This window comes from Vanessa tameamea, chromosome 25 (assembly GCF_037043105.1).
Source record: "Vanessa tameamea isolate UH-Manoa-2023 chromosome 25, ilVanTame1 primary haplotype, whole genome shotgun sequence".
In the NCBI taxonomy this organism is placed as follows: domain Eukaryota; kingdom Metazoa; phylum Arthropoda; class Insecta; order Lepidoptera; family Nymphalidae; genus Vanessa; species Vanessa tameamea.
In genome coordinates, this window is record NC_087333.1 from 9,072,619 (window position 1) to 9,086,113 (window position 13,495).

Consider the following 13,495-nt stretch of genomic DNA (forward strand, 5'->3'; position numbering starts at 1 on the left):
ATCATGAATTATACTTAATTCAGTATCAACTACAAATATTCTAAAGATATATAGTTACGAAATCTTCATATTTTTTAATTGCAATACCTTTTTTCGATTTCGAACACTTATTCATTCATAGTAAAAAATTAAACAACTCCCGGTTTGCAAAAGGAAATACTCTGAGAGGAATCGACGGCAGACACTCAGCGGGTTTTTAGTGTTCCGTAGCCAAACGGAAAAAAACGGAACCCTTATAGATTCGTCATGTCTGTCTGTCTGTCCGTCCGTATGTCACAGCCAATTTTTTCCGAAACTATAAAACTATACTGTTGAAACTTAGTAAGTAGATGTATTCTGTGAACCACATTAAGATTTTCACACAAAAATGAAAAAAAAACAATAAACTTTGGGGGTACCCCATACTTAAAACTGAAACTCAAAAAGGTTTTTTTCATCAAACCCATGCGTTTCTATGGTCTTCAAAAATGATATTGAAGTTTCTGATATCATTTTTTTCTAAACCGAAAAGTTTGCGCGAGAGACACTTCCAAAGTGGTAAAATGTGTGTCCCTCCCTTTGTAACTTGTAAAATAAGAGAATGTTAAACTAAAAAAAAAATTGATGTACATTACCATGCAAACTTCCACCCAAAATTGGTTTGAACAAGATCTAGTAAGTAGTTTTTTTAATACGTCATAAATCGTAAACCGCAATTTACATTTCATTCAAAAGTTACGACGAACTACAAGAACTTTTATATTATGTGCTGCTACGGAAACCTTAATGGGCGGGTCTGAGTCGCATTTGGTCGCTTTTTTTTTAACTCTCAAAACTCAATTTTATTAGCTTGGAATCTTATCTCGTTATCGATCTTAGTCTCAGTTGAATCAACATTAACACGTACGTGTCTAACCAACCAATGAATATAATCGATTTCGCTTTACAACCAAAATCTATTTATTGACTAAATGCATCATTTATCTGCTTTAACTTAAAGAATATTATATGTTAGGTATAGAAATGTTGATGTTGAGTTTGGTTTGTGTGATGTTTCTCACTGAAACCAACGTTGGTGCTGAAATATAATTATGAAAATATTTTAATTTTTTTGCTTATACAACATTATGTATAACCATTTAGGAGACATGGAAATACATATATATTTCCGTATCATCTGCTAAATTGTTCTCATTTTCGGTAGAATCTCTTCATGTGTTCATGTCTCCAATGGAACAGAAATTGTGTGCAATACCCGACTAACGTACATTTTTATACCTATTACGACATGAGTATATTTCGTGTAACTTCAAATGTTCGACAAGAGTTGAAAGGTTAAAGGTAAGACAGCTAATATTTGGTGGGGACTCGTGAAGACGCTCGGCTACCACCCGTGTTACATTACTCTGGCACGCGAGTAGCGACGGTCGCGAGGTCTTGCTCTGCCGGTGGAAGTGACTTGGTTCGGTGCCGTGAGACTAGTGCGTGTGTGGTACCATGTGGGTCAGCGCGCTGGTGGCGCTCGCCTGCCTCGGTGAGTGGGAGCTTTTGTTGTCGTGTCTCAATCTCTACGACGGACCACGCGTATTATTAATTCATCATGGTCATATCAATAAAACATACATCGGTTTAATTGAGAAATATATTTTTTACGAGTAAATACAAATACACCCGTGTACCTAGAATCATGAATAAATCATCTAATTTACTTTAAGCGGATGGAATATTTAAACAAGACTTACTTCTGCTAAGATGAGAGTTCGAAGCCCGAGTGTTCATGCTCGAAGGCTTAGGTTGGACTTGGCTTGTAGTCATTGTTGTTGTAGATATATCATTTATAATAATTTTCTTTAGTATTGTTTGCATTATCAAACTTACTTTATTCAACTTTGTTATTTATTCCGTTTCTCTTTATATTAACTTTACATAAACTCTGTAAATTAATATTATAATTACTTATTTCAAATTATTATATTTTAAGCCATTCTGAAAAGAATGACTGTGGTGGTGACGAGCATTGTGCGCCTAATTTAATCATAATAATATGTTCTCTAGCGGGTAAATTGCTAATGAATGGATATGAGTAAGTGTTTATTGATACAAATGCCACGGGTCAGAGGATAGGCAGATTGGATTTTGAAATATGGTTATCTCATAAAGCGTAGACAAAGTAATCACACACGGTCGCAATCTAAAAACTAAAAACTACATGCGATGAGAAACTCGTAGATTAATCCCGTAGATACGAACATGTTTTGTCAATAATATCTTGCCGGAATGAAGTACTACCGCAGAACAAGGTTAAGAGCTTGTGAAATCTAAAAACTACTAATAATAATAATAATGGCACACATTTAAATTATTAATTGTTTAAAATGCCTTAACGTCAGACATTGATTTCTTTTAATATACATTTTTTTTTATTGTTCATAAGAACGCGGGTGAGCAAAGAAAAAATACAGGGCCACATAAGACAGCCATTAAGCCCAATATGAGGAAATACCGGGAATTAAGATGGTGACCCTCTGTGCGAGCAGTGACACTGGCGTTTTCTCACGAGTGAATGGTACCTACCGAAATGGGCTTTGTGCAAGCCACTAAACAAAAGTTCATCATAATAATTATATTTAGCTTAAACGATTGGATTTTTGAAAAATAAATATGGTTAGCGCTCAAATCAATTGCGAGGAATGGTGTCCAAAGCATACAACGTATCCCGCACGACGCAGTCGGGCTGATATCATATTTTTCCTTTCTTAGTGGTTTGCTCTTAGCGTATTAAATTCTAAAAAGACCAGTCCTTAAAGTAGCACACGAAAATGATTGAATTGAAATTGAATTGAAAGTGTACTTTAACCATAATTTATGTGACAAGGCTGAATTCGATATTTACGAAAAAAATAACGTTCTAATTATAAATAACAAACATATTAAGCTATAGCCATCACAACCTCTCTTGAGGTCTCTTGAGGTAAGTGGTCGAGCCTCATCGGAGGAAGGTCAAGAGCGTCGCGCAGTGACGGATGTTGCGTTCCACGTAAATAGTAGTACCCTTGAAGGAGATTCCAAGGACGCTGATGACATCGCAGTAATATATTCTAATATATTAGTGCGCTGTTTAAAGATTCTTGTCATTATAAGGGTTTGATTTAAATTTTCGTCTTCTAGACAACATAGATAATACGTGTAATGGGAAATTCATTCAGGAGATATCCCGACTTACACGTGTACACAGATATGTCCAGCTCACACTTACAAAGCGTTTGTAGTTTATTAAATCATTCATAATTACGTTGATATATTTTGGATAGGAATTTTATATTAATTTTATTGTCAAATATCGGTCGTAACCTATAGTAAATTGATTTTATTGTCCTGGCTTAGCGGGATTGCGGAAACCAATACGCAAATGTATGTGTCGTACCATAAATATACAGTATGACGTTATTCGTTGAAAATTGTTTAATGATATATAATTACGTCATCGTATAAAACTAGATATTTACCATTTTTTTATTTTGTGGGGCTCGATATTTTCGTTTTAAATACTTATAGTAATAAAAATAAGCATGTTAATTTAAAATCTTATATAGATATTTGATATCGTCTAGCTGTTTTGTTTCCCTCACAAAGTACAGGAAAACGGCGAGTGGAGTTAGACTAGTGGGAATACTGATAACATGCCTACATAAGCGTGTACAATTTGCCTACATATATATGATATATGTATATGATATCAACAGCACATCAATCAAAAAAATATATCTATATAAATATTTTGTTGATTTATTGTGATCGAACTGGATTTATATAGAAAAATCCAGCTCAAAACAATAAATATAAGCTTTTACATTGAGATTGGAAATGTTATGTCACAGGTGTAGCGATTGCCGGCCCTACTGAACTAAATTCAGGTGCGAATTTGAATCCGGTAGAGGTCCCATATGCATCAGATCAGGTGGAATTGCGAGAAAAGCGAACTCCCGGGCGAAGTTGGGTGCAAGTTCTGACCGGTAACACATTCTGACATATTATAATATACTATTAATCTTTCTCGTCCAATTATTTTATAAAAAGTTCGATTTAACAAATAAAGATATCACTCTCAGCGTACGATAGCGGTGAAGACGACGATGAGGAAGATGATAAACCTCGACGAAAACATGGACATGCAGCGGACCGGCCTCTGTACCTTCCCCTTGAACTACCTATAGGTAAACATTTTTATGCGTTACCGTGACTCGATGAAAGAGTAGTATTAGTAGCAAACATTAATTAAATTGATATTTGCATTAACGTCCTGCAAGGCATTGGAGGCGCCGGACAGGGCGGCTTATGTCCTTTTTTTACGAGTGTAAAATGATATGTTCCAAAATCCGAGATACCCGGACTTACATTCTCCTCTAAAACTTTCTTAATGACCATATGAAATTGTTGTCAAGTGAATTCACTTCACAGCATTAGTCTAAATATATTGTTGTCGGAAGGCGGATCGAGATCACGTGGACGCATTCTACCACTACTGGTCTTGCCGTTCTCGGCCGGAGCGTTTCACCGCACTTCACATCTCAAAGGTCATTATTAAAAGCCAAAGTTTGTAACCTGTGTGTTTGTTTGTATTAAAGTAAGTTACTAATTAGACTATAATTATCAAAATCTATTTAACAACCTTGCGGTATCTTTTCTTGTGTGCTAACAATATGAGGTTCACAGGCTATGGGTGTTTGATTAACGAAAAATCTTACAGTCGTAGAAATCTCCTTTTTATAATATTTTACTGATTTATTATACAATAGTTACTTTTGTTTTTCCTAATTTTACTTCATTTATGACTTTAACACATCAAAAGCACCAAAGTTTCTTATATCGATGACGTTAATAAACAATAACTTGCTTTCCATATTTGTCCGTGTTTAACTCTTCTCTAATCAATCATTAGCGAAGTACACTGACGGTATCTTTTGTTATACGAATACAGAGTATGACGACCGCCCGGACCAAGACAACGAGAATTATTACGAAGAATCACCGACTCAAAGACCACGGAGACCGACTTCTAGACCTCCAATAAGACGGCCAGTCGATAGAGATCATCAGTCTGCGAAACCTGATAAAATATGTAGCGGTTCCGACGATGCCACATCGCCGCCTCCAAGAAAACCTTCTAAAACACGACCCAAGAAGCCTCAATACCCATCTTACATTCGTGTCGATCAACTCGATCAAACGGCGGCCAAACCTTCATTCGGCAAAACAGGTTTGTTTATACATATATGAATGCTTGTTTGTTAGCTATCGCAACGTCACGAGCAGAACTTATCGGTTGTGATAGCATACCATAGTGGATATATAGTACGATACGATAATGAGTCTGTTGTATTGCGGTATGGAAGACTTGCCTGCGTTGGTGAAACTTTTGTTTCTCTATTCCATACACGGTGCAACTCACCAGTTTACAATTACCATTTTTTAAACATCTGTATTAAAATTTATCTTTCAGCATCTTCTAAGGATTTAGTTGAAAAGTTTCGTGCCCAAGCTCCGGAATCTCCTGGATCACCGCCTGCTCTCTTCTCCGAGTACGATGGTAGTGAGCGTGTGCCGCAAACTGATAATACCGATGAAGTACAAGTGGTGGCGCCTTCACATTCCGTGACAAATAATTCTACGACGAGTAGGAATTCCTTTCAAACACAACAGAATTACTACACAACTTCGTTTGGAACGGGTGTTCGGAGCCGAGAACCAATGCGTCCACACTTCAACCGCTCGCTCGTGTTGCAAGGCCAGCTCACCGTGCCGCGAGCTGATTTCACCGAAACGTACACGTCTTGGTAGGTTAAGTTAAGTAGTTGGCGTCGGCGCCTTCATTAGAGACTTCATAACTATCTGTTTTTGATTTACGTTTGTTTGTATTTATTGATGAAAACTATGTTTTCGCTGCTGAAACTGACGTCTATAAAAGTTGTATACGCGTTAAATGTTTTGCAGGTACGATGCCAAGAGCGGATCGGCGCGAGTTAATTTCTATGGCGGGTCTACTTCCACATACCGCACCATGATGCCCGATGGAAGCGTCCAGCGTCTTGAAGTACTTATATGATACTATTATATACTAAAGACGTATAAATTATAACGAACAAGTCATTTATTGTGATTTATGACTTTCTTCTTAGATGCGCGTCGATCGTTCAGGCGAAGGTCAGGTGCGCCGCTGCGGTAAGGCCGTGTCGCAGCAGAGCACGCAGGTCGACCGCGCGCCTCCCGCCTTGCCTGACTTAGAGCTGTTCACTTTTGCTGGTAATAAATTCGATCATTGGCCTATTGGGCCTTGTCTCGCCTTTATGACATCAAATCAGAACTGGGTTGGCCTTTTATTATAAGTCCGTTCATTTGTACGTCTACATTACATTAAACTTAAGTTACTATTTATTAATTACCACAACAATTAAAATCAGTTGTTTACTGGAACTGGTAGTAGTTTATGCTTTGAGTTTCAACGAGGAAGTTTGTTTCGATATGTAATAAAGATTAATTCGATTTTAAACACACCGTAGGCTACGAGCAGACGGAGGGCGGCCGAGCGGAGCGCTGGCGCCTCACGGAGACGCCGCGCGCGGGCGAGCGCGGCGGCGCGCGCGGCGAGGCGCTCACTCTGCGCCACGAGCTGCTGCTGCTGCGCGCGCAGGGCGACTCCGCGCGCCCGCTGCGGTACTCACGCCTTATTTACCATCTTATTTGTGTCGACGGCGACGTCTATCAGCTCATTTGTTCCGTAAAGGGGCGCGATAACATATTTTTGGCTTTTTCAGTATTTTAGGGTCGCGCGTAACGCAAGGATACGGATCAGGAGTGGATATTGTGTTTCAGGTACACCGTGAACATCGACAGCTCGGTGCTGGGCGCTGACTGCGACGGTTACCAACATCTATACCTGGATGCGCGCGAGATCGACCCGGACAGCGTCTTTTTCACGCCGAATATAGGTAAGTTTTACTCAATAGCTATTTTAACAACTATTTCGCCACAGCTATCGATGTTTCGCTCAATCGACGTTTTCATCTAAGGATCTATGTAATTTGGTTCGAAGAGTTCGACGAGATCCCGTGGTCGGTGGTGTAAGGATGATTTACATTAGTCGTATCTCGTCTTAATGAAATAATATTATTCTATTTTGCAGACGAGTTATGTGATTTCGTTCAGCCTCTGAACGCTTCGTCGGCAGAGCATTTGGCGCGTCTCGAACCTTTACTTGAGTTCACGCTTCCTCACCGCGATCTTCGATACGACGAGGCCTTACAGCGGTAAGAATATAAGTGATTTAAAAAAAAAACAAAAAGAGAGTTTGTCATTTATATTTAGTCAGGGAACCAAAAGAAATCGATTAAGAAGTTTGTTTGAATCTTAATGTCTTGTACATTGGTACAGTGGTTACACTAATGGCAAATAAATCCAAATACAAATGTTCGTATTTCATATTGGTAGTGATTAAACTTCAATTTGAATCGAATTAAATCTACTCAGACAATGAAGGTAACAAGTCATTACAAAATGTTACATCGCTGAAATTTGCAAAAATGGGTCCTAAATAATTTTGTTTATAGTGGGAACCTCTTTGACTAAATAAAATGAAACCCCTTTTAACTGGTTCGAGGTGCAGTTGATTATTACGCAGCGTTACCATTGTAGTACAAGCGGTTCTTAATGCATCAAGTAAAAGATTGGAACAATATAATCGCATTTCTCGGTATTTTTAGTCTACTAATAATAAATTAAATTAAATCTATTTTCAAGTAAACTTTTCAAAAATGCTCGATTACTTAAATAAAATGTCGTAAATAATGTAAATGAAAACGTACGTAGGCATAGGTTTCGGTACATCGTTTGGTTTTAAGCAATTTTACCTTCAGCGATAAATACCTATTGTCTATTTAATTTGAAATACTGATTACAGGTTTAAAACGGAGTACAACCGACAATATGCAGATAATACAGAAGAGGCGGTTCGGAAAAATCTCCTGATGCAGCATCTCCGATTCATACGCTCGGGCAACCGGGAGGGAGCGACCTTCGAGTTGGCGCCCAACTACCTCGCGGACCGCCTCGACGAAGAGCTGGAGGAGCTGCGCGGACTGCAGCTGTCCCCCGAGAACACGCGCGCGGAGACGTTTCCGCACACGAGGGACTCCTTGCAGAAGGAGGAGGCGAACCTGCCCGACAGGTTCGACTGGCGGCCGCGCGGAGCCGTCTCGCCGGTCAGATGTACGTCACATTTACTTTCTATTATGTTCTACGAGGAAAATTACTTTCATTTTTAAATATGAAACCGATATAATATAATGACATCGTTCGCTTACGTAGTGAGAGTTGAGATCCTTACGGGTCGTATTTCATTCGTAGACCAAGGCTCGTGCGCGTCGTGCTGGGCGTTCGCGGTGGCGGGCGCGGTGGAGGGCGCGCTGTTCGTGCGCACGCGCCGCCTCGTGCCGCTCTCGGAGAAGTGCCTCGTCGACTGCGCTCATCCGTAACCCTATTCTTATTCCTCACTAAAATAACAATGCGTGCAGAGCATTATTCTATCAAAAGTCTGACGTGAAAATCACATTACAAACGTGTTTACGTCACAGTGCAATTTTGTCCAATGAAACTTCACATGAAAAAGTCAACTAAAAATAATGGTGTAGTTTTAAAGATCTAACTGTCAACAAAAATCAAGTGTAAGTCGATGTTTGTATCAGGCACGCTAAAAAAATATATGTAGGTATATCAATTTCCTTACTGACAATTGAATGATATTTTCCTCGTTTCTAAAGGTTTGGTGGGAACGGCTGCAAAGGGACGTGGCCGAGTCACGCTTATGATTACGTTCAGAACCGCGGACTGCCGGCTCTTGAGGAATATCCAGAGTACAAGGATAAGGTATTCATTTCATTCGTAGGTAGGGTACAACAACAACGAGACCTTTTGTTTCGTGGATGACATTAAATGGACACAATTAATGAGCGAATACAATTTATTGCAAGTAAACCATCGGATGAGTCGGATACAGTTAAATTAACTAAAACGTTCTTCGATTGGTCACTGGTCTACTAAATTTTCTGCAATTGTTACCACAACCACTGAATGTGTAATAAATAACTGTCTGCATCGCAGGTGGACACGTGCCAGGAGAAGAGCGTCCGTCCCGTCACACGCATCAGCGGTCACGTCAACGTCACCGCCAACAGCGTGACTGCTCTTAAGGTGTGTTTCAGGAAACGTATTTCAAAACTTGTATTTTTAAATGATGTAGATGTGAAGGTATTTTCATTGCACGGTCCTATAGACTATGGCGCCGTAAAAATGTAACCATTCCTTACACCACCAGTGCGCCCCTTTTAAGTATTGTTGCTTGGCGGTGGAATGTATGATGAGAGTGTGGTTCTTACTGTCAACAGTTCAATATCGGCTCTATTGTTTTTATGAACTTAGAATGATATCTATAATAATTGCTAAATAATGTCAATGGAGGGCTACCTCCGGTTTCTGAGACTCGGTCAACTAATTAGGGTTTGGTTTTTATTTACTACAATCAATAGAGCTTAATTTTGTACACACTTTCGATATTATTTTAAATACAATTTAGTAAGTACACCAAATTTTTTTAAAGGAACTTTAATAAATTAATATCTTATGGCTTTTCGACCAGTCTATGTTCATAGTGTGATTCAAAATAGTGTCGTCAACGTGAATTATAGTTGAACTGTTTTATCGACAGGTTGCTATTCGACAACACGCGCCGTCAGTCGTCATCATCGACGCTAAAGCTAAAAGTTTTGTCTTCTACAAGAAAGGCGTTTTGTACGACGATAGATGGTCAGTATACAATTTAATAATTACTCTTGATTGTGCCTCATTGTAACGCCGAGCGTGTGAAGAATCCATGTACCCGTCTCGTACGTCGTTACACCATGTTGTAATTTATTGAAATCCCAAAGTACGTTCATAGAATGCGGTCGACCTTATACAATAAAATATATATGAATACTACAGTTACTACTCTATGGTTTTAAAAATAAAGTTTGTGGCAATTTTAACGTCTGTATGTAACCGTAGCGCGAAGACACCCAAGAAGCTGAACCACGCGGTGCTAGCAGTAGGATGGGGCCAGCGCAAGGGCGAGCCGCACTTCATACTGAAGAATTCCTGGTCGGAGGCGTGGGGCGAGCGCGGGTACGTGCGCGTCCAAGCGCGCGCCAACACGTGCGGCGTGCTCGCGCGGCCCTCGTACCCGCGCATCCAGGGCGACGACATCCTGCGCGACCCGCAGGGCTCCATCCGCGTCCGCCCGCGCGAGACCGACGACTACGAGGACGCGCCCCGCGCCCGCGGCGCTCGGGCCGGCGCGCCGGACGCGGACTACGACGACCAGGACTAGGGTGTGTGTGTGACCTGACTTTCATAATAGTGAAATTTCTAAGCAAATGTACACGTTTGACGGGTCTATGCTATGCTAATTGCAAATCGAGATCGGCCCTAAGTCTTAAACTACGAGTGTTTATGTTTATATCGCTTGTAATGTTTGCTCGTGCTTACAAACTATTTACATACATTATTACATTCATATGTTAATAGCTATAAATATTACATCATACGTATACTGTACATATAGGGAATTATTATGATTATTATATTTGTTGTGACGTCATTGGATGTTTTTGAATTGTGTGACTATTGTTAACCGATTAAAAAAATAACGTTTAATATTTCACGCATTTTTATTTTATCTATATCTATAGTCCTGACTGACTCATTTAAATTATTCATGCAATATATATATACACGCCAATAACAGCCTAAAAATTAAATTGTTTTAAAGATATTGTGGCATGTAAATAATCTCATTTAGATCTAACGACACAAGATCCGAATGAACGTTATAATTCATTTTTTGAATTAATATTAATAGAATTTAATACAATATTTAAAATGAAATAGTTTTATAAATATTCAAAATTAAAGTTTAGTGACTGGGCCACTATTGTTATATATAAAAGTAGAAATAAATTATACGACCTATATGGTATGAAGCAATACGTCAATAAATATTACAAAATTTTTAAAACAGTATGCATTTATGCTACGTCTTTATACATAAAGAACAAAATCTTAAATTCCGATGATAGAATAAAGGCCACATGGGATGTTATTGGAAGTGTTTGTGGAAAACCTAAAAAGGAAATGATACCAATCAAATTGAACACAGGTAGTAGATACACAAATTCTGAATTAGAAGTTACAATTTTCTTTGAAATATTTTTTAATAACATACCTAATAAAATAACATTCCATTAGATGCAGCAGTATCTAAGTTAAAAATGGGTGTTCCACAAGGATCAATTTTGGGGCCCTTTCTATTTCTTGTATACATAAATGATCTTCCTTTGTATGTTAAAGGTATTTGTCATATAGTGTTGTTTGCTGACGATACTTCACTGATTTTTAAGGTAGACAGAAAAATACTGAAAATGACGATGTGAACGGTGGATTATCACAGATACAAGATTGGTTTAGAGTAAATAATTTAGTTTTGAATATTCAAAAAACAAAATGTGTAGTTTTTACCCGATACTACGGTTTTTTTGGGAAAAGCATTGGATTCCAAACTTCAGTGGAGTCCTCATTTACCGTCCCTGACAGAAAGACTCAGCTCCGCAGCATACGCGGTTAGAACAGTTAGACAACTAACTGATATTGATACCGCTCGTCTAGTATATTTTGGTTATTTTCACAGTATTATGTCACATGGCATATTACTTTGGGGTAATGTTACAGATATTGAACCTGTTTTTATTTTACAAAAGAGAACAATCCGGTCTATTTATAATCTTGGAGCTAGAGACTCTCTCCGGGATGTTTTTAACAAAGTAGGAATACTCACTGATACGTCACAATATATTTACAACAATATTATTTATATTCACAGGAGCATTGATCACTTTGATAAAATCGTGATAATCATTGTATGTGCACAAGAAGTAAGGATAAGCTTAGAATGCCAAGTTTCCGACTCCGACTCCTCGCGGTAGAATCTACATTCCGAACCGGTGGTAGCTTCACTTAATATAGTTTGTTAAATGACGTTTCAAAAGTGCTTGTAAAAGCCTACTTGAATAAAGTATATTTTGATTTTGATTTTATAGCATAATGAAAGGAAAGGAATACGGGTACTTTTGTCGTGAACACGCTTGTGTATCTGTGCCATTAACTAATCTCTATTGAGAATGGGGATCATGACCCAGATCGGTGAGGAGACAACGAATTTTAATTTATTTTATTATTGTTTTCGATTACGTAATTGGCTTCGTTCTATATCAAGAACTGAAATACCTTAAAGTTATTATATTTTTTTATAATAACACTACAGTTTTATTATAATATAGCGGATGTGGTATACTACTAGACCAAACACAACATACCAATAAATTCAGAGTCAACATCGTTAAGTTGTTTCTGCTTTTCCTGCTCTTCGAATATGTAAAAGGATTGGATTTGTCTCATTCTCAAAGAAGACCAGCATTGTAGCGTAGCAGACGCGCCATGTAGGTATCTGAATGAAGAACGTTTCGGATATATAATCATAAAAACTCATTCGGTGTAATACCTCGGCCTATTGCCTGATATTGGCTGATGTACATACCACTCGCCTAGTGTATTTTAGTTATTTCCACAGTATAATGTCTTATGGCATCCTACTCTGGGGTAATGCAGCTGATATTAATACAATTTTTGTATTGCAGAAGAGGTTGCTATTCGTGCAATCTCTAACCTGGGCCCAGAAGATTCGTTAAGATGTAAATATAAAGAAATTAAAATAATGACTGTCGCTTCTCAATTTGTTTTTGATAATGTTATGTATGTAGCCAAAAACATAAATATTTTTTCCAGAAATTGTGACGTACATTCTATTAATACTAGCAACAAGAATAAACTTGTTACTCTAAATACCCGAATACACAGGTTAGTAACTCTTTTTTGAGGCAATGTTTACGTTTTGCAACAGGATTCCAGAACGTTTAAAAAATATTCACTTGTATAATTTAAAAGTATCGTTAAAGAGCGTTTGTGTGTTAAAGGAGATTTCAACACTAATAACTTTTTATTTGATTGCACACCTTGGGAATGAGATGATCGCTTCCAGGCTGTTTCAAATAACGAAAATGTTATGTTTATTATTATTGTACATGAAAACATGAAATCTACACTTGTAAAAATTAAATTAAAAAATATATATATATCCCGCTGAGTTTCTTTCACCGGTTCTTCTCAGGTCCGAGGTGTTAATTTCCGAACCGGTGGTAGACTTTTGACTATCAATAAGCAAGTCTAATCACTTCCATATTGAATAAAGATTTTTCACTTTGAGTATGCGAGGAAAGGGTAGTAATTGCGCGGGTGGGTCCGTCCTGTTCGCAGTTATTTTAAACGCTTATATTTTATAAACTTCATTTATTATATAATAATATAATTGCTTTAT

At 38.1% G+C, this 13,495-nt stretch overlaps 1 protein-coding gene across 2 annotated transcripts; it reads left to right on the forward strand.

The window, feature by feature from the left end:
• The first annotated feature begins 1,388 nt into the window (after positions 1-1,388).
• On the forward strand, positions 1,389-10,659 carry LOC113401290 (uncharacterized). 2 transcript variants are annotated; one of them, XM_026641146.2, is made up of 17 exons: positions 1,389-1,513; positions 3,858-3,992; positions 4,089-4,193; positions 4,467-4,553; positions 4,958-5,236; positions 5,480-5,813; positions 5,971-6,070; positions 6,156-6,279; positions 6,537-6,690; positions 6,850-6,965; positions 7,160-7,283; positions 7,934-8,241; positions 8,380-8,503; positions 8,793-8,898; positions 9,133-9,222; positions 9,737-9,834; positions 10,075-10,658. In XM_026641146.2, exons 1-17 carry the CDS (start codon positions 1,477-1,479, stop codon positions 10,394-10,396), a joined length of 2,643 nt encoding a protein of 880 aa, XP_026496931.2. In that variant the 5' UTR covers positions 1,389-1,476; the 3' UTR covers positions 10,397-10,658. The 2 variants fall into 2 exon arrangements, with proteins under 2 accessions (XP_026496931.2, XP_064075053.1); XM_064218983.1 differs by lacking the exon at positions 4,467-4,553 and having other exon boundaries at positions 10,075-10,659.
• The last annotated feature ends 2,836 nt before the right edge of the window (positions 10,660-13,495 follow it).

Coding starts and splice junctions, on each gene's coding strand:
- LOC113401290 (XM_026641146.2), top strand. CDS start 1,477: ATGTGGGTCAGCGCGCTGGTGGCGCTCGCCTGCCTCG. Junction 6,280..6,536: donor AGAGCTGTTCACTTTTGCTG/GTAATAAATTCG, acceptor AACACACCGTAG/GCTACGAGCAGACGGAGGGC. Junction 8,242..8,379: donor AGCCGTCTCGCCGGTCAGAT/GTACGTCACATT, acceptor TTTCATTCGTAG/ACCAAGGCTCGTGCGCGTCG.